The sequence below is a fragment of the Eublepharis macularius genome, chromosome 7 (genome assembly GCF_028583425.1).
Source record: "Eublepharis macularius isolate TG4126 chromosome 7, MPM_Emac_v1.0, whole genome shotgun sequence".
NCBI lineage: Eukaryota > Metazoa > Chordata > Lepidosauria > Squamata > Eublepharidae > Eublepharis > Eublepharis macularius.
Genome location: NC_072796.1, coordinates 71,169,136 through 71,194,956, shown reverse-complemented (window position 1 = coordinate 71,194,956; position 25,821 = coordinate 71,169,136). Strand labels below are relative to the sequence as shown.

Sequence of the window (25,821 nt, the reverse complement as noted above, 5' to 3'; positions counted from 1 at the left end):
CCCGATACAAACAAGGTTTTCCCCCAGGTGTTGTATCCTAGAAGGCTCCCTAAGGTGCTGAGAGTCCTCGAGTTTTTTCCCTTAAGGCGAAGGGAAAGGAGGAAAGATACAACAGGGTCAGAGAGAACCCTTCTTAAAATCAGGAATAACTCCTTCAGCAATTTCCGGCAAAACTAACCACTCTATTTAGTTTTTTTCAAGTCTTAAACATTGATTCCAGAGTCTACTAAGAGGATCAAGCTACCATTGGTGAATGGTCTGGTAACCAGCCTGCCATCTAATCCTGTGCTGCCCATGGACAAGGACGAACTACCTAAGGATTCCAACATCAAGCAGTTCAAACTGGCTATGCATAGAAAATTGGAAGCTTCCACTACATCCCTCAGAGCATTGACAACAGCTTCCCTCTCTCCTAAAGTAGCATTCTCTTGGGCATCAGACCTGGCTGCAGTGAGCAGCAAGGCCCTTCAAAGAGCTAAAGGGCAAAACTAAGAAAAAAGCCCTGATCTTTGCACATTCCTATGCCATGGTCAACAAGAACTATGGTTTTCAGGTGGCCAGGCACACTTGGATTAGGAATTGAAATGTGGACTTTTTGCCCCAAAGCCAAAGTAATCGCAGTTCCCTTCAAAGGCATCAATCTGTCTGGAGAAGCTCTGGATAAAGAAAAGAAGACCAAACATCGAGAGGGGGGTAGTCCCTCCCTTCTCAACAAACCTAGTCGGAATACCAATAGGCCAAAGAAAGGAACTCAGTGTGTCTGTGCCAAGGCAGCTGGCACGATTGTGATTGGGCAGCACTTAAAATGCTTGGAAACCCCTTGGCAGCAAACAGTAAGAGACAGGCTGGTCCCAGATACAGTGATCAGTGGAATTTAACTCTGTGCCACCTGGGCCCTTTTCCTCCAGATCTAAAAGAATTGGTCAAATAAAACAGACACCTAGGAACAAGAAAGGTTGCAATGGAAAGCCTCAATTTTGTCATGACTGCCATTCAGAAGGGAGATTGTCTGGCTTCCATCAATCTCTCAGGGGCACTTCCAATATCAGGCTCTTCCTTTTGACCTGAAAGTGACGCCCAGGGTGTTCACGAGTAGCAGTGATAGCACAGCTAGACTGCGGAGAATCACTTCTGCACTTTACTGTGTGATCTTCTGAACAACTCTCTGCAACAGCTGTACTGGGGAAAGCATACAGAGTTGTGGAGGTAGCCCACAGCTCAGGGAATCTATTTCTATGGTTTGAGGGTTTCTTTTTCTTGAGCCTTGCTGAAACTCTGGCAGTCCAGTTGGGGAATCTCTTTGGATAGCATTCATTCTGCTTGGTCCATCACTCTCTGGCTTAGCTAGTCCACTGGGGAGTTGTCCTGGTCTATTACGTTTTAGAGAGCTGAGGTGATCTTTCATCTGTATAAACATATGGTTACCTGTGGGAAGATCCTAGGATTCCACCAGACCCAGTCTGATGGCTCTGAGTTCCAAAGGGTTTATACTGTTGACCATTTCTTCTTCAGCCAGATGCTCTATGTCATTCTTCCCTGGAGGTGGGATCCCCATTTCCATAGACCTTTGTTCATGATCATCACCATTCTCTTTGGTTCCCTGAGTGGAATGCCATCGTGAGACCAGATGAGGTCCAGCTATCAGTTGGTCCCCTGTTTGAGGATCTCTGGCAACTAAACTATCTTGGGCCTTTTGTGCTCTAACACCTCGTGGTATGGTAACAAGAATCTCTGTAGTGCACTGCACGGGTCCGGAATCTTGCCTCCTGGAGGACAGTCTGATAGAATATCCTCATTCCCAGCTGCTGAGCTAGAAGCATCACTTCTGCCTTCTGTCTCCTTAAGACCTCTGTTGCCATTACTGACTTTTTGTTGCCTTTCCTGCGACACAAAACACTCTCTCTTGAGCTGTCTCTCTCACTACTCCCAGGTGCAGTATTTACTGGGTTGGGAGTAAAACTGGTCTTTTCTTTGTTGACCATGAATCCATGGTCCCGCAGGCAGGCTACCAACAATTTTATCGCTTCTTCTTCTTGTAGTAGGGATGGAACCATGACCAAGGTATCATCTGGATACAGGAAACAAGCCATTCTATTAGCACCCCTCAGGTCCAGAAAGACATGGCCTCAAAACCTGAAGAGGCTTTCAAGCATGGATCCCTGGCACCTCCCACTGAAGGAGGGCCCATTGATGCATGGAACAATTCCACACCCTTGACCAGCTCTGACAAGCCTCACAGCATGGAGGTTGAATGCAAACAACTAATAGATTGGATTATACAAAAGGCATAATTGGTACTATGTTAGCCTCCCGGAAGAGTTCCACAGAGACTATAAAGATATCTGCCAAGTTCCCAGAAGTGGTGCATGGATAAAGACATGAAACTCTTTAGAGGCCAATTAGGGAGATACTATCCTCCCTTCAAGAAGGGTTGAAGAAAAATCTTAACACCAGCACTCTTAGACAACAAGTAGCAACCATCTTGGTAATTAGGGGTTCTAGGAAGGGACAGTTCCCTTATACAACAGATTCTAAAGAGGTACCTCATTGTCAAATCCTTCAAGGACTCGCTGATTTTCCCACATGGAATCTTAATTTGGTACTGAGCATTATCCAAAGGACTGCTTTGACCCTATGGCCTCATGTCCTCTAAAGGAATTAACCTTTAAAACCATCTTCCAATGGGAATAAAATCAGCTAGTGAAGTGTCAGAACTACAGGTACTAGCAGGAGATAGAAATCTATGCCTCTTCCTACAAGATGGTAGAGTAAGTTATGAACAGAACCAACTTACTTCCAAAGGTGAACTCCACCTTTCATAGGACAGAAGAGATAGTATTTCCCTCCTTCTAACCTAATCCAAAGCGTGGGAAGGAAAGGGAATCTCAATGCCTTGATATATGCAGAGACGTGAGATTCCACTTGGGCAGGTCTAAACAGTTTCCTCAAGTCTGAAACACTAGTTGTGTGTTTTCAGGAAGTCCTCCTTGGGTCAGAGAGTGTCCATTTCTTTGCTAAGTAGGTAAAGCAGAGGATACATAATTCTGGTATATCAAGCCAAAGGTCTGGAGACGTCTCAAGACGTCAGGGCGCACTCACTAAGGGAAGCAGCGATATTGGGAGCCTATAAATCCTTTCTTTGTTGAAGCAGCCACATGGAAATCAGTATAATCATTCATCAGGAACTCTAGAATAGATAAGTTGTCTTCTGCAGAGACAACTTTCAGCAGGAGGGTACTACAACACATCCTCTAGGCCTGGAAGCCAGACTACCCAGCCTGGGGCACACTGCTTTTGTGTGTCCCAAGAGTAAGGACTGCCCCACCCCAGGACCACTGGAGAATGGAAGCTTCCTTTCTCGGTGGTCCAGGAGTGGGACAGTCTTACCCACCCAAATTTTCTTGGGGGGCGGCTTCTAGGATTGGATGAAGAGTTAAGAAGATAGTCTTCCTCCCACTGGCATCAGGGGAAGGTCCCTTTATATATTTAAAACATTGAGAGGAGTTATTTTTCTGTCTTAGTATCATGATGGGGAGTCAGGGCTTAGGAATGGAATAGCGATTCCAAGAACAAGCCCTTCCCCTCCGGGATCAAAATCAGACCCTGCCTTTGGAGAAGAGGAGCTATATCCCAAGAGTAAGGACTGTCCCACTCCTGGCTCACCAAGAAAGGAAGCTTCACGGTAAATGAATACAAATCTTCCATTCTTTCTGACCTGCCCTGAATTAAAAGAGCAATTTCCCCCAGTTTTTTTTTTTTTTTTGAAAAGCTGGATCTAATTGCTAAACTGGGTTTTGAATTAAGAAATTCAAAGAACATTTTGCAGTGACTACTCATGTAAAATCCCAAAGATAGGATTAAAAAAAATAGAGGAACACAGAAAATATGAGTACACTACATTCAGTCTTAAAATATGCCATGAGCAAGAATTGCTTTAAATTTTTAATTTTGGTATTTTCTTAATTTAAGGATCGATACCAAAACTGTACTGGGAATAACTTGGATGGAAAAATTGTGGCTAAAATTGAAAGTTCTACTGAGGAAGATGCAGACATCCCTCTGTTTCAGGGTAAAACTAGTACAATTGAGTTTCCATTTCACAAAGGAATAGTTGAAATTGAGGTGAGTCTTCTATAAAAGATACTAATCGGGTTAAGTTTCTAGGATTCCTAAATTGAGATATTTTTAAACTCATAAGTAGTTCTTTTTGCACCAGTATCGCTTCTCATTTTTCCTCAAGTTATAGATTTTCCTGCATTTCCTAGAATAGCTGTATTTTTACATTTGAAAAGATGCTGATGAGAAAATTTATTTATTTATTTATTTATTTATTTATTTATTTATGTGACTCTGTGTCCCTAAAGGGTCCCAAGGCCACTTACAGAAAATTCCAAACTTCAAATTTAAGTTAAATAAAAAGCAAACCACAAAAACACAAACATATCCTTCATTCATTGAGCTACTTAGCACAGGGCACAGGCTGCAAGCCAAAAGCTAAAAGCCCTTTGTCTTTCAGCTTGTGCCTCTGGTCACATGGAGGCTAAGTAAGTACAAGCAGAGGAGAAACAAACAAAGCCCAGATAGCTGCTTCTAGCAAGTTAGTGGGATCTTCTCTACTTTGTCCCCTACCAACTTCTATTTTCTGCAGTGGGAGAATTACCAATAACTTCTCTCCTTGAAATCCTTAACACTGGTTAGCTTTTTATATAAACACTGGTTAGCTCATGCTGAGTATCTGCAAATAAGAAATGCCTCTTCTTTCACTTAGAAGCATGTCTAATCCCTTGGAATCATTGTCTGTTTCCTTAGTAACAGCAGTCATTTCAACACCACCTTGAGATCTAAATGCTATCTTTTACTATATTTTTCACTTGGATTACTTCAGTGTTGCTTTCATAGTATTTTTAAATAAAAACTAACAAGGAATAAGAAGTAACATTTTATCAAGAGCGTGTACAAGGAACAGGATTTTTTATAAATTGTGTTTTAATGTGTGTTTATAGGAGGTACTAGGAAAATATTAAGTTGGTTGAGAAGGTGGTTACTCTTTCTTTCCTAAAATTGCAAGATAAATGTCATTAATAGGGGGATAATTATAGCAAGAAGTGTTTTTAACATATGCTTTAAAATGGTTCCATTACTAAGCACCAGCATCTTTATTGAATGAAGCATTGCAAAATACTTTTTGCTACAACTATGATTTGATAAACATAATTCATTAATAATATGATGTATACATTTTTGTTTGTTTTTCAGGCTCTTGTGTTGGCAGAAAATAGTCCAGGGAGAGATAGTACTGAATATATTCTTGTGTTTGAGCCCATCATACCAACTTTGAAAAGATATTTGGAACCTTACCGACTTTCATTTATGTTTTACAATGGTTAGTGTCAGGCCTGCTATCCACAGTACTGCCATGTTGTTTTCTGAGTGTCTTTAACTGCTGTATTCTCTAGTGTTGTTTGTCTGCAGGGTCACAGAGAGCTACAGAAACATCTGTGTTCCGAGGACGGCCTTATCTAATGCAGCTAGCCACAGACCTTGGAGGAGTTACTTTCGCATCCCCAAACCTCTACTTTAGCTAGACATGGGGGGGGGGGAACAGAAAGGAGGGTTTGATATATTGCAACATGTAACTAACACATCATTCTCAACAAAGCTTTGTGTTCAGCCAGAAGCTTTCTTGCCTTTGGATTATCTATGGACACCTGTACTTTGAATATAATCTTTCAATAAAGAAACTTTGACTCAAGAGAACTTGGATTTCTTGCAGCAAGGGGTTGGCAGATGAAATCAGAGTAACTTGAAATCCATAGACTGACAGTTAGCTTTGCTCTGTGTAATTTCCTTCTGAGCTAGAAAATGTCTATCTTCCTCCATAATACTTTTAAAGTTATTTTTCTTACCACCTTTTAATTAACTGTCATTGCATCATTTAATTTTGTGTGTTGTGATGTTAAGGGGAAATTCTGAAAGCTTTGGTATACTAAAAACCTTGATTTCTCTTTAGATTTTAAGAAACAGCAGCAGATGGCAAGACTTACAGAAGAGAAGGACAACCTATCTAACTCAATACACTTGTACAGAAAGTTGTTTGATACCTCTAATCAGCTTCTCTATGAAATAGAATGTAAGTAATGTAAAAAATATAATTTTTTATTTTATTAGTGCAAAGAAGAAGAAAAAAACAAATAGGAGAAAAAAAGAAAACAGTGTGCTGCCCACATAAACACTCTTGGCAAAGCTATACATAGGTATCTATAAAAGATTTCCAAATAAGTCCATGCGCAGTTGTTTTCTATATGCGATACATTAATGTTGATAAGTTTATAAGATCTTCAATCCAGTGATTTACAGGAAGTGAGCTTCTATCTTTCCAGTGCTGAACTATAAGTCTTTTAGCAACTGTAAGGGCACAGAGAGTTCATTTCCATTGACCACTGGTAAGATTCCAAGAGACAGGCAAGTAGTTTAACATTACATTAACATCCTCAAGGTTAAATGAGTTTTTAACACAAAATTAATATGACTAATAGCTTCCTCCCAAAAGGGCTGAATGACTAAACATGTCCAAAGCATATGCTTAAGAAATAACATTTTGTAAATTACACTGCCAACAATTAGACACTGTGCTTAAACTTTTAGTAAAATGTTGTTGTGGTGTCCAGTATACCCTAACCATATTTTTTTTTTTGCTGAATAAGTCGCAACTTAGCAACAGCTTAAAGCCTTATCGCTTTAGCAAAATTGGATTCTCAAATTATTTCATTCATCTCTAAGGCTCTGTGTATCATATTTCTTAACCAACCTCAAATATTTATATACAAACATTATATACAAACATGTAGATTTCACTGTAACTGACCCAAGGTCACCCAGCTGGCTTCAAATGGAGGAGTAGGGAATCAAACTCTGTTCTCCAGATTAGAATCTGGCACTCTTAACCACTACACCAAACTGTCTACTTTAACATAAGTAGACCCTAATACGTTCCACTTAAAAAGTGGTTCCAAAAAAGAGGCCCCCAAAAGAGCCCAAGATGGATAGTCCAATTGTGGGGAGGGATTCCCATAATTTGTACATATTAATAAATATGCCTGAGGATAAGCACTAAGATCCAGAAGACCCAGTCCTCCTTCATTAATTGAAAGTTGCATTCTCTTTAAAGAAATCTTGGGTGGTTTTGAACACATAAATTTCCAAAACAAAGTGTTAATTTTCTGAATATACCTACAAAATATATAAAAAGGGATTGCACTCATAACATATAATTTGAGGTATAATATTCATTTTGAGTGTATTTACTTTACACCATAATGGCAGGTTTAAGGCTGCCCGTCTCTCCAAAGCCAAGAATATATCCAAGATCAGTTTATTAAAATTCAACAAAATAATGTCCTTAATATTCCTTGGGATCTATATTCCAAGATAATTAATAGCATCTGGGCACCATTGAAAATGTCCATCAGTAATTACACTCTATGATATATTGTCTCCCAATGGCATTGATTCTGATTTTGTCCAATTAATTGAATAACCAGACAGATCACCAAAATTTTACTTAAACTCATTAATTCAGGAATGGAAGATTGAGGGGGACTACCAGTTTGAGATTCATGGAGGTCTAACGCAGCTCAGGGAGCTGGGCTGTCCGTGCCGCTGTTTGTGGAGGCTGGAGGGGCGCCAACTGCCCGCAGCCCCCTGTTCTCAGGCGGAGAACAGGCAAGTATGCTTAAGAACCTGAGGGTGCGTTGATCTTGGGTGTGAGGGAGGTTCTACACAACGAGCCCCCGTCCACTCTTGAGGTCCCACCCGAAGAAAGGTTGCCAAAATCTCTGCAGCGGCTCTGGAGTCAGTTTCTGGCATAAGACCTACATACCCAAGCTTCAGTAAACCGAAAAGGGAATAAGAACTAATTAGATACTCGAAGCAGCGATTACAACCCCAGAGAAATGTTTAAGAAGGTAAAGATTGCTATCTCTTAATACGGGACAGATTATAAAAAGGAATAAAGTGATAAAGAGAATCTAAAAACTGCAAGAGACTTGTTATGTAAAGGAGGAAGTTCCGGCAAATTAAATTTTAAAAAGTGACACTGTAAAGAGAAGTTAATGCGGAAAATTGACTATTGTTTACATACCTGCGGCTAGGAAGAGATAGCAGACTGTGAGAAAGTTCTAATATCGTGAGAACTGCTGTGAAAAGAAGAGGAACAGGAAGTGCGTCAGAATCATAAAGACTGGCAAGAAGCGGCTTGTTAACAACGGAAGCGGAAGGTCGACATTTTGAAACAGGGCAAAGCTGTGACTTCAAGGAAAACGGAAGTAGGCCATCTTTGGTGAAGGTAAGGGCGATTGCTTCACACCAAAACCATAGAGAAAAAATGCCCGATATTTTGGACTATGCAAACTCTTTTCTCTAAAAAATAAACTGAATCTGGACTTTTAAAAATAACAGAAAGCAACAAACTAGCGCCACAGAGTTGAGGAAAAGACACATGGGAGCGAAGTAGAGCTAGCCCCACGAAGTCGAAGAAGGAGTGGCAAACCGTGCTGGAGAATTTGGATTAAAAAGTTTCAGAAGGAAATAAAGAGCTTAAAGAAATGATGCAGGAGAATTTTAAGGACTTTAAAGAGGCACTAAAATCGGAGATGGCAGAACTCACAAAAAAAATGGATCAAGTACAAAATGACTTGCAAGCTACACAGCAGAGAGTTAATGTAGTAGAGAACGAGGTTGACACCTTAACAGACGTGCAGAGAACAGAGATGCGAGGAATGAAGGGAAGAATGGCCGTAGCTGAATGTAAACAAATGGAAAAGCAACTCAGATTTCGCGGGATTCCGGAGATTGTGGAAAAAACAGCCCAAGAGCAGATTACAGAAATTTTGGCGGGCTACCTGGGGAAAGAAGAAGAGAAGGTTGCAGCTCTTCTGAATGTGGCATACAGAATTAACTCAAAATTTGCAGCTCAGAAGAAGTTACCAAGGGATATGATCGTGCAATTTACGACCAGAAACACAAGAGAGTCAATCGTAAGCAAACAGTTTCAGGAACCATTAGAAGTCGATGGGAAGGTGGTGAGAGTTATGAAAGAACTGCCCAGAGCAGTGTTGTTGGAGCAGAAAAAATATAGAGAGCTGGTCCAGATGTTAAAGGATTTGAAAATTAGGTACAGATGGGAAATACCAGAAGGACTGGCATTTGAATTTGGTGGAGTAAGGAGAAATATCAGGTTGGGTCATGAGATGGAAAACTTTATTAGGGACAATGAAAAGGACTTACCAAAAAGTACAAGAATGTGATCATGGAGTGTAAAATAATATCTTGGAATGTAAACGGACTAAATTCACCTTGTAAGCGTAAGGCTATTTTCCACTGGCTTTTAAAACAAAAATGTAATATAGTATGTCTCCAAGAGACACATATCAGAAAGCAGGATTTAAAGTATTTGAAATTTGTAAAGCTTGGAAATGAATTTGCTGCAGCCTCCAAAAAGAAGAAGAGAGGAGTTGTGTTGTATATAAAGGAGGAACTGCAGCCAAAATTAATTTTAAGTGATGCAGAAGCTAGATATTTAGCAGTGGAAATAATTTGGAACTTGAAGAAGACCTTGGTGATTGGAATTTATGCACCCAATGGCGCGAAAGAAAACTTTTTCAAGGATTTACAAAAACAACTCGATGAGCTGACCCATGATCAAATAATTCTGGCAGGCGACTTCAATGGAGTTACAAACTTGAAGAAGATAAGAAATCTAAAATTGCACAGAAAAAAAAGAGGACTTTTGCCAAAGTCGTTTTTTGCGATTAAGGAACAGGAAAGTCTAGAAGATGTATGGAGAAGACAAAATCCAAAAAACAGACAATATACCTTTTATTCTGCGAGGCATGCTACTCTATCAAGAATTGATATGATCTGGGCTTCCAAAGAACTAATGTTGTGGACTAGAGATGTGGAGATAATGCCTAAGGTAGGCTCAGATCACAATCCTATCATGTGGAGATTTGGAAAAAATACTAAAAGAAGAGGATGGAGAATAAATGAAGACTTGCTGCAGATAGAAGATAACATAGTGTTGCTACGAAAGGAGACCAAGTTCTTTATACAATACAATTTAAATAAGGATGTGTCAACTCATAAGGTATGGGACACTTACAAAGCTGTAATAAGGGGAATATTGATGGACTTGAATGCAAGGGACAGAAGGAGAAAAGAAGAAAAAAGAAAGGAAATAACCGAAAAAAATAAAGCCAAAGAGATACAACTTAAGAAAAGACCAGCGAAGAAACGTATATATCGGGATATCAAAATATTGCAGGAGCAATTGACGGCAATGAATAACAAAGAGTTGGAGTGGAACTTGAAAAAAATGAATCGAAAAACATTTGAAGGTGCAAATAAACCTGACAAATATCTAGCTTGACAATTAAAAAAGAAAAAAGAGAATAAAACCATAATTAAAATACGAGAGGAAGACAGAACATTATTGGACCAACCAGCTATTAGCAGAGCTTTCTATAAATTTTATGCAAAACTGTACCAGAAAAAAGAAGTGAATAGAGATTCAATAGCGGAGTATTTGGAAAGAATGAAACTTCCAACGATGTCAGAGGAATGGAAAAAAAATTAAATAGGGAAGTGACAGAGGAAGAAATAAAAGAGGCCATCCAATCCACAAACTTAGGGAAAGCACCGGGACCGGATGGACTGACGGCAAAGTTCTACAAAATGACGGCTAGCGAATTGGCACCTTTTTTGAGAGAGGTAATGAATGAAGTTATGCAAGGCCATAAGATTCACGATTCATGGAACAAAGCTAACATATCACTGATTCCGAAAGATGGACAGGATCTGACCAATGTTAAAAATTATCGGCCAATTTCGTTGCTGAATAATGACTATAAAATATTTGCAAAAGTTTTGGCGGAAAGGATAAAGGGATGGCTGTTGGAATTTATTGCAGAAGAACAGGCCGGATTTTTACCTAATAGACAAATTAAAGACAATTTAAGGACAGTAATAAATGCTATTGAATACTATGATAAGCACTGTGATAGGGAGGTTGGTTTCTTTTTCGTGGACGCAGAAAAAGCATTTGACAATCTGAACTGGGATTTTATGTTTGCCACAATGGAAAAGCTGCAAATAGGAGCAAAGTTCATACAAGCAGTTAAAGAAATTTATAGAGACCAAAGTGCAGCGATTGTAGTGAATGACGACTTAACCAAAAAGTTGAAAATAAGCAAAGGTACAAGACAGGGCTGCCCTCTGTCTCCATTGTTGTTCATTTTGATTTTGGAAATACTGATGATTCAAATACGAGAGGACGATACAATTCGAGGCATAAAAATAAAGGAATTTTCCTACAAGGTCAGAGCATTTGCGGATGATATAATGTTAATAGTAGACGATCCAATTGAGAACATGCCTAAAATAATAGACAAAATAAAGGAGTTTGGAGATTTGGCTGGATTTTATGTGAATAAAAAGAAGTCGAAGATACTATGTAAAAACATGACCAAGCAGAAGCAGCAAGAACTAATGGAGATAACGGATTGTGAGGTAACTAATAAAGTAAAATATCTTGGTATTGAACTGACTGCAAAAAACATAGATCTATTTAAAAATAACTATGAGAAATTGTGGATACAAATAGAGAGAGACTTGATAAAATGGAACAAACTGAATTTATCATGGTTGGGAAGAATAGCAGCAGTAAAGATGAATGTTCTACCACGTGTGATGTTCTTGTTGCAAACAATCCCAATTATCCGAGACTCTAAACAATTTGACAAATGGCAAAGGAAAATTTCAGACTTTGTGTGGGCAGGCAAAAAACCACGTGTGAAAATGAAAGTATTACAGGATGCGAAGGAAAGAGGTAGTTTGCAACTGCCCGATATAAGACTATACTATGAAGCAATTTGTCTGGCATGGTTAAAAGATTGGATAACATTAAGAAACCGTAAATTGCTGGCTTTGGAGGGACACAAAAAGTTGTTTGGATGGCATGCCTATCTGTGGTACGATAAAGTTAAAGCAGACTCTATGTTTTTGCACCACTATATTCGAAGAAGCCTCTTCACAATCTGGAAGAAGTATAAGGTTTATTTGGAAGATGGAATTCCTTCATGGGTGGTTCCGTATGAAGTAATAGATCCGAGAACTGTCGACAATGAACAGCAACGTTTGACTTACAAGGAGATAACACAAATACAATATTCAACAATAAGAATAAAGACAGAAGAAGAGCTGTCTCCTTGTTATGGATGGTTTCAATATAGACAGATCAGAGATCTTTTCAATTCGGACTGTTTAAAAGGAGGAATAAGAATAGAAAACTCAGAATTAGAAGAAGTGATATTACAAGAAGGCAAAAAAGAAATTTCAAAGATTTATAAAGTACTTCTAAAATGGCATACGGAGGATGAAATAGTAAAAGTCCAGATGGTGAAGTGGGCAGTAAATTTCAATAAAGAAATAACAATGGAGGTGTGGGAGCACCTGTGGAAAAACACATTGAAGATTTCAACTTGTACGAACATTAAAGAGAATGTATACAAAATGATCTATAGATGGTATCTAACACCAAAGAAAATTGCACTAGGAAACACTAACATGTCAGACAAATGTTGGAAATGTAAAAAGGGTCACTATATCATATGTGGTGGACTTGTGAGGTAGCCAAGCAATACTGGGGAGATATAATTGAAGCAATTAATGGAATTTTACAAATCCAAATAAATAAGAACCCAGAATTGTTGCTACTGAACTTGGGAATGGAAGGCGTTCCAGCGCAGTACAGAACATTGTTATTTTATCTGACCACAGCGGCAAGACTTTTGTACGCGCAGAAATGGAAAATACAAGAAATACCAACTATAGAAGATTGGATTTATAAATTGCTGTACATGGCGGAGATGGACAAAATGACAAGAAAACTTAAAAGATCTTGATCCAGGACAATTTATTGCTGATTGGGGGAAATTGAAACAATATTTAGAAAAAAATGGGATGTGAAGGGAGAACTGTGGCAGTTTGAGAACTATTAAAATGTGATGTTGTAAACAGAAGAGATAAGCGACTTTACCATCAATAGGGAATTTAATTATTACAATCTAAGCTAGTATTATGTTTAAGCAAATCTTACTTAGAATATAGAGTTTAATCAAGGAAGAGTAAAATGGATACATTGGTGGATTAGTGATTTTAATATAGTATATATATAAAACAATTTGAATATGCTTAGAGTAAGAGATATTACGATATATGTGTTATAGAAGAATATAAGTGAAGTCTAAGTAATAAGAAGGGTTAAGGGTTGGAAAGCTGTTGGAAGTCGATGAGGGGGGAGGAAAGGGTGGGGGTTAGAGTAAATTAGATATGATGGGAATGTATGTATTAAATATGAAATATAAACTCACCAATAAATTTTTTTAAAAAAGGAATGGAAGATTGAGATTTTGAAATAAATAATGAACGATCATCTGCATATAAAATAATTATAAAGAATTATGTATAAAGCCATGTATATTATTACTTTGTCTAATAGTACAAGCCAGAGGTTCCAAACATAAATTAAAAATGAGAGGAGAAAGAGGACAACCTTGCCTAGTACCTCTTTCAAGAGGAAATGGTGCAGAAAAAATACATTGGTCTGTAGCCTAGACCTAGGGAATGTATACAAAATTCTAATCCTTTTTTAAAATTCATAAGGGAAGCCAAATGCAGAGAAAATACATGTCCAATATATTTTGTCAAACACTTTTGCAGTATCAAGTTAATTAATACCAAATCAGATCAGCGAGCAATCTAAGATTATCAGATCCTTGCCTGCTTTGTATAAATCCTACCTGGTCTGCATGTGCTAGCTCTAATAACCTTTTGAAGTCTGTTAGCAAGAATGACAGTTAATATCTTAGCATTCACATTCATCAAGGAAAGTGTGTGTGTGTGTGTGTGTGTGTGTGTGTGTGTGTGTGTGTGTGTGTGTGTGTGTGTGTGTGTGTGTGTGTGGTTTTTGCCAGACGTTGGAATGACAGTAATATAAGAATCCTGTGGTGGTGATAGCAATACACCAGATTAAAAAATCTCATTACACAATTGATACTGACTGGTGCCATGGTCAGACCACTTGGTTCTGAAGGCTCAGCTGGACATGCCCCCCCTCCCTACGCAAGGGCGGCAAGCTTATTTATGTTTGCCCGCAGAGACTTATGGATCCCATTGGCTTCCAGAATGCTCTGCGGGATCCGATACTCCCTGGTGGTTCATTGGATGAGCTGGTGGAAGACTGGCAAGTCCATCTCTCCGAGGCCATCGATAAAATCGCCCCCCGTTGCCCTCTTCGCCCCCGCTCCAGATTGGCTCCCTGGTATACAGAGGAGCTACGATGGATGAAGTGGGAGCTGAGACGGCTTGAGCGAAGATGGCGACGATCTCGCGACGAAGAAGCAAGATCATCTTATAGGACATTTATGAAGGCCTATGAGATGGCGGTGAAGGCTGCAAAGAAAGATTTTTATGCAGCTTCCATTGCGTCACCTAGCTCACGCCTAGCAAAATTGTTTAATGTGGTTAGATCACTGGTCTCCCTATCAGGGGAGACCGTCAAGTTTTGAATTTCGATATTAGCTGTGAGGCTTTGGGGAGCTTTTATGCTGATAAAAATCTTGTCTCTCCACCGTGACTTGCTGGCCACAATTGACACAGTACATGAACTAGAGGCCCCTTGGCCATCTACTTGGATGATATTAGATCATTTCAACCCACTCTCCAGGGATGAGATTGAAAGGACTCTGCGAGCAGTAAGACCTACCACGTGCTCCTTGGACCCGTGCCCATCATGGCTGGTGAAGGCCAGTGTAGATGGGCTACGGACTGCCCTGGAGGCCATTGTCAACATGTCCTTGAGCTCCAGGATTATTCCCAAAGCCTTGAAGGAAGCCATGGTTAGGCCTCCCTTGAAGAAGCCATCTTTGGACACCACCGACCCAGGCAGTTACCGCCCAGTTTCAAACCTCCCATTTCTGGGTAAGATGATTGTGCGGGCGGTGGTGGAGCAGCTACAGGGTTTCCTGAATGATTCCTCATCTTTAGATCCCTTCCAGTTCGGCTTCCTCCTGGGACATAGGGTGGAGACGTTGCTGGTCACCCTCACGGACAATCTCCGCAGGCAGCTGTATCATGGCGGATCAGCGCTGCTGATACTACTGCATTTGTCAGCAGCATTTGATACGGTCGATTATAATCTATTGACCCACTGCCTCACCGATGTGGGGATACAAGGGACTGCCTTACAGTGGCTTGTCTCTTTTCTCCACTGTCGGGGACAGAGGATGGCACTTGGGGAGAAATTGTCATCCCGCCACCTGTTGGTGTGCGGTGTCCCTAAGAGGGCAATACTCTCCCCGTTACTGTTTAATGTTTATATGCACCCACTCACCCAGCTGGTATGGAGTTTTGGACTTGGATGTCATCAATATGCTGATGACACCCAACTATATCTGATGATGGACGGCCAGCCTGACTCTGCCCTATATGTCTTGGAGTGTGCCTTCGAAGCTGTGACTGGATGGTCGGAGCAGAGTCAGTTGAAATTAAATCCCATAAAGACGGAGGTCCTGCATGTGTGTCTGGGGGCCATGGGCACGGGACTCCGGCTCCCCACTCTTGATGGAGCGCTACTTGCACCGGTTTCGAGAGAGGGGAGCCTGGGGGTGATCCTGGATACCTCCCTGACTATGGAGGCACAGGTTGCAGCGGTTGCCCAGTCTTCATTTTTCTATCTAAGACAGGCCCGGCAGCTTGTCCCCTACCTATCAACCCATGACTTAACTGCAGTGATACAAGCAACGGTCATCTCTAGACTAGACTACTGCAACTCGCTCTATGCAGGGCTTCCCCTGGGCCTGATCTGGAGGCTACAGCTGGTCCAAAATGCAGCTGCACAAGTAATTACAAGGGTCTCAATTAGGGAACATATAACACCTATACTACGCCAGCTGCATTGGATACTAGTGGATACCAGGTCCAGTTCAAGGTTTTGGTGTTGACCTATAAAGCCCTATGCAGACTGGGCCCAGCATATCTGCAGAACTGCCTCTCCCCATATGCACCTCAGAGGATGCTGCCTTCAACAAATAAACAACTGTTGGTGGTCCCTGGCCCAACGGAGGCCCGCTTGGCCTCGACCAGAGCCAGGGCTTTTTCAGTCCTGGCACCGACCTGGTGGAACTCTGTATGAGGAAACTGGGGCCCGGCAGGATTTGTTATCTTTCCACTGGGCCTGTAAGACAGAGATGTTCTGGCAGGCATATGGTGGAGGCTAGGTTGGGCCCCTACTGGCCACACTAAAGATCTGTCCACCACCCTACATATGAGCCTACATATGAGCCAGTGCTTGAAAACCAGTATATTATCGTCACCATCTGAAGAGAAGCTTTATTGTATTTATTGCATAAAGCTGTTTTAATGTTATTTGTATAATGTTTTATCTGTTTTTAATTCTTATTTATGTAAATTGAAATGTTGTACTCCGCCCTGAGCCCACCTGGCAGGGAGAGTGGACTAAAAATATAATAATAATAATAACAACAACAACAACAACAACCATAATCATAATCATAATCATAAATCATAATCATAATAATTTTGAAATTAAAAATAGGTTATTATACCATTTAATAGGGAACCCATCTGGTCCTGGAGATTTGCCAGTACTCATATTCATTATCACAGCCTTAATTTCATCCATATTCAGAGGTTCAGCAAATAGCTGTTGCTCAGCCATATCTAAATATGGAAAATCAAGATGAGAGAAAAATGTTTTGAAGTCTTCTCCTGATGGTTCTTTGCCGTTAATAAACAATTCAGACTAAAACTTTTGAAACTGTCAGTATATTTCAGTAGAGGTAATATGCGTTACATTCTCCTCATCCTCAATCTCAGGAATATATAATTCATTGTCATTGTTCTGTGCAGTCCCACATTGGGACTGTGCATTCACAGGCCAGCCACAGAGAGATTTCTTCAACTCTTTAAATCTGTAAGGGGACGCTCTGCCTCTACTGCTCATGCAAAGGGGTTTTCCTGCTAAAGCATGGGTTGCGAGACAGGTTCTTCCTTTGATCTGTCTGTCTTTTTCATCAATATGTCTCAGAAAGGATTTAAAAAGTGTTCTCAGTGTGAAATGAAGATGCCTCACTCTGGTGAACATGACCGCTGTCTGCTCTGTTTGGGCTAATCTCACGTTGTCTTTAACTGCCAGCACTGCCAGTGTTTTTCTCCCAAGACAAGCAGCTATTGGGCCTCTTTTTTTAAAGGCAACGCTTTAGGAGAAAGTGCTTTCAGGCTCCAACAAACCGGCAGCAAAGAAATCTTCTGCGAAAGAGCCAGAGCCCCAATCCAAACTGCCCTCATCGGTTCTGGGTGCACATACACTGGATCTGACCAGACATCATTCACCGGTTCTGTTGAGGTCTTCTTTGGATCTTCTGTCTGTGTCCTGTGACACCTCATCTGGCCGTCCTTGTTCTTGCACCCTGGAATGCAAGAAAAAGCATTCACTGGTTCCCACCCAACCAAAACATGCTACATCTGAACTGCCAGCCAAAAAGTCCAAATCGAAGACAACATTTAAAGCTTTGCTGTCTTCAACAAAAGACAATCACTGTCTTTTCTCTGAACAAATGCTACAAATGGCCAGGGCATTAGAGCTTGATGTGTCAGCTTCTACCCCCAAGCCTAAAAATAAAGTACTACAGGATCTGTATTTGGACTCAGCTGCATCGGTGGCCTTTACGGCTGAGGAGGACCTCTTAGGTATTGCTCATGGCATATGGGAGAAACCAGCTTCTATCCCTGCAACCTCCCACAAGATTGAAAATTATTACAAGGTAAGGCAGCAGGATTGTTTTTTCTTATTTGGTCAACTTAGACCATCTTCTCTGGTGGCAGAGGAAGTTCAGGACTGCTATCGACATAGTTCCCTGTCAGTCCCTGCTGACACCATTAGTTGAAAAATTTATTCATCTGCAGCACTCAACTTTAGGATCGCCAAAATTCAAGCCATTATAGGATTCTACAATTTGTTCTTATTCAGTTACACCCAGGAATTACCTGACAATTGGCGAGCCCCTGTCAAAGACCTGCAAGGAGAAGATGCGAGATTGGCAAAACTACAGATGACATCTGGGAAACATGCTGCTGACTGTTCTGCCAGATCCATGATATCTACCATCGTAATGAGATGCCATGCTTGGCTCCGTTCAACTGCTCTCCCTCAAGGGAAGAGGAGGATTTTTCCTTTGAGGGTACGCTCCTGTTTTCTGAAAGAACAGATGACTCCCTCTAACAAATGAAAAAGAATAATTAGACTATGAAGTCTTTAGGAATCATTTTGCCGCCTAAGCAGAAGCTATCAAGGCCCAGATACCAAGGAAAGCAACTATACCAGCATCATCCTACAAGATATCCTAACCACCAACCATACGCCCAGAGGTCCTTTCCTCCATCTCAACACCAGACCTCAAAGAGGGTGTCCTGGCCTAGGATGAAGCAACCTCTGTTGCCTAAACACATATTCCAGGGCAAAAGTTGCTCTTCTGACTGACTGACTGACTGACTGACTGACTGACTGACTGACTGACTGACTTGCAGCCTGACATAGCTATCTCATTCCTGGATAGATTATCTCCGTTTGCTCCCCATTTGGACACTGTTACTAACGACTCTTGGGTCTTATCAATAGTTAAACATGGTTATTTTTTACATATTTCAGAGTTACCACTGTTATCTTCTCCCACTGGTTCAGGCCCCTGTTCCCCTGCTTTCCAAGGGGCTATTAATGACCTATTATCTAAGGATGCCCTCCAAAGAATTCCCTCAGGTGACTCCCAGTTGGGGTTTTACTTCCTGGTTGAGAAAAAATGCTGGTGGAATCAGACCTATCGTAGATCTCTTACCTTATCTACTGTCATTCAACATTTGGAGTTAAATGTGGGGTTTGTTGTCCTTGAATTAAAGGATGCATATTTCCACATCTCTGTGCATCCTGCTTACAGAAGGCAAATGTTTTCAATACACGCTTATGCTCTGCACTGAAGCTACATTGCTCTGGGAATGGGCAATACAGAACAATGTATTCCCACAGTCCATACATATCGCTGGCATGAAAAACAGTGAAGCCGACATCCTAAGCAAGGTTTTCCACACTCATCACGAGGGGACAATCAACAACAAATACATCCTACCCATTTTTCAGCATTGGAGCTTTCCTTCTGTGGACCTCTTTGCCACACACCTCAGCACCAAGGCCAGGGTTTTCTGTTCCCTAGCTGGGACAGATGACAATTCACTAGGGGATACATTCCAAATCCCATGGACTCAAGGTCTCTTTTATGCCTTCCCCCCAACTCTGTTGATCACTACATATTAGTCATCCCTTTTTGGCTCCAGCAAGAGTGGTTCTTCATCCTATGGGCCTTGGCCCAGGGCAAGTACTACTACCTACTAGTGGTTCTAGATGTTCTACATATAGACTCAGTATGGCATCACAATGTAACCACATTGAAACTCATTACATGGTTGCTGAACCCTCCTCATCTACCTTCACTAGAGAAGTAACGCACATTATTCTTAATGCAAGAAAACCTTCTACATGTACTTCCCATGGCCAGAAATCGAACCGTTTCACTACATGGTTAGAACCCAAACAGGTTTCTCAATTTTCCTGCCCCTTGGCCTTTATCCTGGACTGCTCTTCCTTTTAGAGGAAGGGCTTATCTGTCTCTTCCCTTAAGGGTCATCTAGCAGCAATATCAACCTTTCCGGAGTGGATAGATGGCAGGACTGTTTTCTCACACCACATCTCTAAACAATTCCTTAAAGACATACGCAACACTTCCGCCCACCCCCCAAGGACACTCCCAATTTCTCAGTGGAGTTTAACTTTCATTCTTTTATGATTAATGCCACCCCCTTTTGAGCCCATGGCTTCTTGTCCTCTGTATTTATTGTTCTGGAAGATGGCTCTCCTGGTAGCTGTCACCCCATTGAGCATGTGGGGGAACTTACAGCTCTACAAGTTGACCCCCCTGTTCAAAAGATTTTTTTACGCACCAGACTAGAATTCCTCCCCAAGGTAGTTTCTAAATTTCATTTATAACGAAGGGTTTATTTTCATTCTTCTGTGTATCCCCACATGAGGACTGCGCAAGCGCAGGCCTGCCGACAGAGGAATCCGATAGCTTCCAAAGAGCTCCGCTAGGGGTCGCCACCGGCCAGTCACGCAGTCCAACCGCCTTTCCCGCCTAAACGGGGCACGTGACCTGGGCGGGGCGACCCCCTCTCCCTCAGTTGTCTCTTTTAAAAAAAAAAAAAAATTTATTGGATTAGAAATCTCTATAATATCTATTACAATCAATTTCCTTTAAATATTCCAGTTCTAACCCCCTCCCTTTCCCCCCCTTTTGTTGACTTCCAACAGTTTTCCAACCCCTTATCCGTTTTTTCCCCCCTACTCATTTCAAACGTATTTTATTCTATTAAACATATACTTTCACTCTCTTCTAAGCTTCTATTATAACACAGTGCTATCACTATTCCCTTTCCCACTTAACTTATCGACTAAATATTACATTCCTGGCATATATTCTTTAATAATAACAATCATTTGTCTACTTTTGTACTCCATATTCTATCTTATTTCTTATCTCGTCAATATGGGGCAAACAATTTGTCCCTTATTCTGCATAACTTTAAGTACTTCTATGAGCATTATATACATTCACTGTAAGTCAATCAATTTAACTCATACTCTATATGTTGCTCTTTACTTCCTTCTATCTTATATTCATTCTATCTTAGTTATATAATTCCTCCATTATACAATTATCTGCCAGAAATAAAATTGGTTAATTTCTATCCTTATAATTCTTATAATAACACCTCTATTACTTAGTACTATGTATAGTAGTCAAATAAAATATTTGCTTAGAATTTCTCATTTAACTCTCCTCCCCTCGGTAAAGTCACTTCCCTCTTCTTTTGTTGTATTTCAGTAATTTTCAAACTGCCACAGTTCTCCTCCCACCTCCCATTTTTTCACCAAATATTGCTTCAACTTTTCCCAATCCATGTTGAACTGTCCTGGATCAAGGTCTCTCAGTTTCCTTGTCATTTTGTCCATTTCCGCCATGTACAGCAATTTGTAAATCCAGTCCTCGATAGTTGGCACTTCTTGTACTTTCCACTTTTGCGCATACAACAGTCTAGCCGCTGCTGTCATGTAAAATAACAATGTCCTGTATTGTGCCGGAATATCCTCCATTCCCAAGTTCAGTAGCAGGAGTTCTGGGTTCTTATTAACTTGAAATTGTAAAATCTCACTTATCACTCTTATTATTTCCCCCCAGTACTGCCTAGCTACCTCACAAGTCCACCACATGTGGTACAACGATCCTTCATGCTTTTTACATTTCCAGCATTTATTAGACATGTTTGAATTCCCTAACGCAATTTTCTTTGGTGTCAAATACCAACGATAAATCATTTTATAAACGTTCTCTTTAGTGTTAGTGCATGTCGTGATCTTCAATGTATTCTTCCACAAGTATTCCCACGCCTCCATTGTTATTTCTTTATTAAAGTTTATAGCCCACTTCACCATTTGCGCTTTAACTGTCTCATCTTCTGTGTACCATTTTAGCAACACTTCATAAGTCTTAGAGATTTCCTTTTTATCCTCTTGTAAGATTACCTCCTCTAATTCCGAATTCTCCATTCTTACCCCTCCTTTCCCCCAGTCCGAGTTATAAAGATCTCTAATCTGTCTATATTGAAACCAATCATAGCTTGGAGACAACTCGTCTTGCGTCTTTATTCTTAGTTTAGAAAATTCTATTCATGTTATCTCCTTATATGTTAGACACTGTTGTTCATTATCGACAGTTCTCGGATCTATTACTTCATAAGGAACCACCCAGGAGGGAATTCCTTCCTGTAGGTAATCTCTATACTTCTTCCAAATTGTGAAGAGGCTTCTCCGAATGTAATGGTGTAGAAACATAGAGTCTGCTTTTACTTTGTCATACCACAGATATGCATGCCATCCAAATATTTTTTTATATCCTTCTAAGGCCAGTAGTTTGCGGTTTTTGAGCGTCATCCAGTCTTTCAGCCACACCAAACAGATTGCATCGTAGTAGAGTCTTAGATTGGGCAGTTGCATTCCCCCTCTCTCTTTTGCGTCTTGTAATACTTTCATTTTCACTCGAGGCTTCTTGCCTGCCCAAACAAAGTCCGATATTTTCCTCTGCCATTTTTCAAACTGCTTAGAGTCCCGAATAATTGGTATTGTTTGTAACAGAAACATCACTCCTGGCAGCACATTCATCTTAACTACTGCAATTCTTCCCAACCATGACAAATTCAATCTATTCCATTTAATCAAATCTTGCTCTAATTATTCTTGAATAGATCTATATTCTTTGCAGTCAGTTGAATTCCCAAATATTTCACCTTACTTGTTACTTCACAATCTGTTATTTCCGTTAGTATCTGTTGTTTTTGTTTGGTCATATTTTTGCATAATATCTTGGACTTCTTTTTATTTACATAGAATCCTGCAAAGTCTCCAAATTCCTTGATTTTCTCTATTACCTTTGGCATATTCTCAATTGGATCTTCCACAATTAACATTATGTCGTCCGCAAATGCTCTGACCTTATAGGAAAAGTCTTTTATATTTATTCCACGGATTGCATTATCTTCTCGAATCTGTATCATCAATATTTCCAAAACCAAAATAAACAACAGTGGAGACAACGGGCAACCTTGTCTTGTACCTTTACCTATAGTCAGTTTCTTAGTTATCTCATCATTCACCACAATTGCTGCACTCTGGTCTCTGTATATTTCTTTCACTGCTATTATAAATCTTTCCCCCATTTGTAGCTGTTCCATAGTGGCAAACATAAAATCCCAGTTCAAATTGTCAAATGCTTTTTCAGCGTCCACAAAGAAGAAACCAACCTCCTTATCACAACGCTTGTCATAGTATTCAATAGCATTTATAACTGTCCTTAAATTGTCTTTAATTTGTCTGTTTGGTAAAAAACCAGCTTGTTCCTCCTCAATGACTTCGGAAAGCCATCCCTTTACTCTTTCCGCCAATATCTTTGCAAAAATTTTATAGTCATTATTAAGTAGTGAAATAGGTCTGTAATTTTTAACATTAGTCAAATCTTGTCCTTCTTTGGGGATCAATGATATATTAGCTTCACTCCAAGTGTCAGGAATCCTTTGATCCCTCAAGACACCATTGATGACTTCTTTTAGGAATGGCACCAGTTCATTGACCATTACCTTGTAAAATTTGGCTGTAAGTCCATCAGGTCCTGGTGCCTTTCCCAGATTTGTTGACTGTATTGCCTTCCTTATCTCTTCCTCCGTTACTTCACTGTTCAGTTTGTCTCTCCATCTTTCCGAAATTACTGGGAGCTTCATTTTCCCCAAGTACGTCGCTATTGAGTCCCCCTCAGTTCTCTCTTAGCAGCCGCGAAGAGAGGATCTGTGCTTCTGAGCTCGTCCCGCTATTTTTTCTCTGACTGAAAATTTTGGTATTGAACTTTAGGACTGGTTTCTTGGATATCGCTTCGTTGTCTCTCGTCGTCTCGGTAAAGTTGATCTTGGTATTTTTGCTCACGGCCCGTTTTTTCGTACTGCCTGATCTTTTGAAATGGCGCAGAAGGCCCTCTTTAAAAAATGCGCCCAATGTGGGATGAAAATGACGCATTCCGATCAGCATGATATGTGCCTTATTTGTTTGGGGGAGGGCCACAAGGTGGAGACCTGTTGTTTCTGTCAACGATTCACCCCCAAGGCATGGAATGAGCGAGCCCAGCGCCTTAAGGCCTCTCTTTGGGAAAAGGTCCCCGCAGCCAACCTGTCCATATCGGGGAAATCTGGGAAGGGGTCTCACCCTCTGACTCCTACTTCATCTAAGCCGGCGGCCACTCCGGATCGGAGGTCTCGTGCTGGGTCTGTGGTTTCCAATCGTTCGTCAATCCCAGCTCCAGCGAGATTGTCCGAGTCGAGGTCCCGGGCCAGATCTGTCGTGTCAGTCCGCTCAGCTCCGAGGTCGGATCCGATAGTCGTGAAGCCTTCAGATCCACCTGCTCCGTCGGACCCCAGATCCACTTCCGAGCCGCCTGTAAAGAGGGCGAAAAAATCTAAGCACCGCTCTAGCTCTAAGCCTGATCGGAACCATGAAAAGTCCGCGCAGCGCTCACATAAGGCGCATCACTCGGATCCGAAAACACCATCTCCGCATCATGATAGATCGGCCTTGGATGCTGACATGGTTGAGGTGGTGCCAGCTACTTCCAATGCTGAGAAGCTGGTCTGGAGCTCCAAGTATGGCTTTGAACAAGCACCCATGCATGAATGGTTGCATGAGGAGGAGATTGCTTCTCGCTGCCATTCCCTGTCCCCAGTTGCAAGAAGCGATTCTAGCTCGGTGGTCTGTCAGATCGGGCAACCTGTTCGCTGTCATCGTTCGATGCCTTGTTGTGTGCCTCCGAGTCATTATTGCTGTCCAGGGCTCCTGCCTGTTCCTGACTACCCAGATCTGAGGCCTCCGGCTTCGACCAGAATGTCGTGGCTGCCTCCTCCCTCCCCGGTTCCAGAGCTTATCGACTCCGAAGAGGAGGGTGCAGTTCCCCAACAGGCGTCTCAGGATGCCGGATCCGAGGCTTCGGATCCACCGCCTGATGAAAATGTGGGACCTGTGGCTACGTCCCCTTATGAAGATCTGAGGCTTTACGCTGAGCAGATGTCCAGAATGGCGCAGGCGTTGGACCTTGATGTCTCCTGATGTGCCCAAGGGAGAAGGGAAGCTGTTGGGAAGGCTCTATAGTGACACACCTGCGGCCATTGGGTTCCCCATCGTTAATGGCTTAGACGAGGTCATCCTAAAGGCGTGGGAGAGACCAGCTGAAATGCCACCTACTTCCAAGAGGGTCAAAGCGATGTATAAGGTGAAACAAGATACCTGGCCTTCATTGTTCAAGCACCTGGTCCCTTCCTCCTTGGTGGCCGAGGAGTTTCAGCGGCAGCGACCTGGTGCGCTTTCCACCCCAGTTGACAAGGAGGGCAGGAAGCTGGATGGCCTGGGAAGACATCAGTATTCCATTTCGGCGCTTGGCCTTCAGATTGGCAATCACCAGGTGATCATGGGAGGCTACCAACTGTATCTCTGGGAGAAGTTATCGGAGTATGTTACTGGCCTCCCTGACGATAAAAGAGCACTCTTCACGCTGTTGCAGACTGAAGCTATTCGGGTATCCAAACAGCAGATGAACGCTGGCAGACATGCTGCGGAAACTTCGGTGAAAGGCATGGCGAGTGCTATATTGCTGAGACGACACGCTTGGCTCCGGTCCACTGCCTTGCCACCCGACACCAGGGCTAAGGTAGAAGAGATGCCCTTTGAGGGGACTACCCTATTTGTGGCTGCGACTGATGAGGTGTTGTCCCAGAAACGGGAAAATCGCCTGACTGCGAAGTCGTTGAGCATTGTCCCAAGTGATCAACGCTTTTACAAGCCGAGGTATTTTCCCAAACACCACTATGGGTACCAGCGCTATGACCAATCTGGCCGCCATTACCAGCAGCAACAGTATGCTTACTCGAGGCCCTTCCAACCCTACCAACCTCACCAGCCCAAGAGGCGATCCTACCGACAGAGGCCACCTCAACCTCCTGCTCAACGCAATAGATATGCCCAAGGCCCCGGGAAGCAGTTTTGACTTCCGG

General features: G+C 41.6%; 1 protein-coding gene across 2 annotated transcripts in view; it reads left to right on the top strand.

Moving 5' to 3' along the window:
* Positions 1 to 25,821, top strand: part of SMCHD1 (structural maintenance of chromosomes flexible hinge domain containing 1) — a 285,354-nt gene that overhangs the window by 172,787 nt on the left and 86,746 nt on the right. The window contains exons 37-39 of one of the 2 annotated variants that reach the window (XM_054984491.1): positions 3,970 to 4,122; positions 5,257 to 5,383; positions 6,011 to 6,130. In XM_054984491.1, the coding sequence (XP_054840466.1) occupies positions 3,970 to 4,122; positions 5,257 to 5,383; positions 6,011 to 6,130 (400 nt within the window). The remainder of the gene's footprint in view (positions 1 to 3,969; positions 4,123 to 5,256; positions 5,384 to 6,010; positions 6,131 to 25,821) is intronic. The other variant, XM_054984492.1, reaches the window with a different exon arrangement.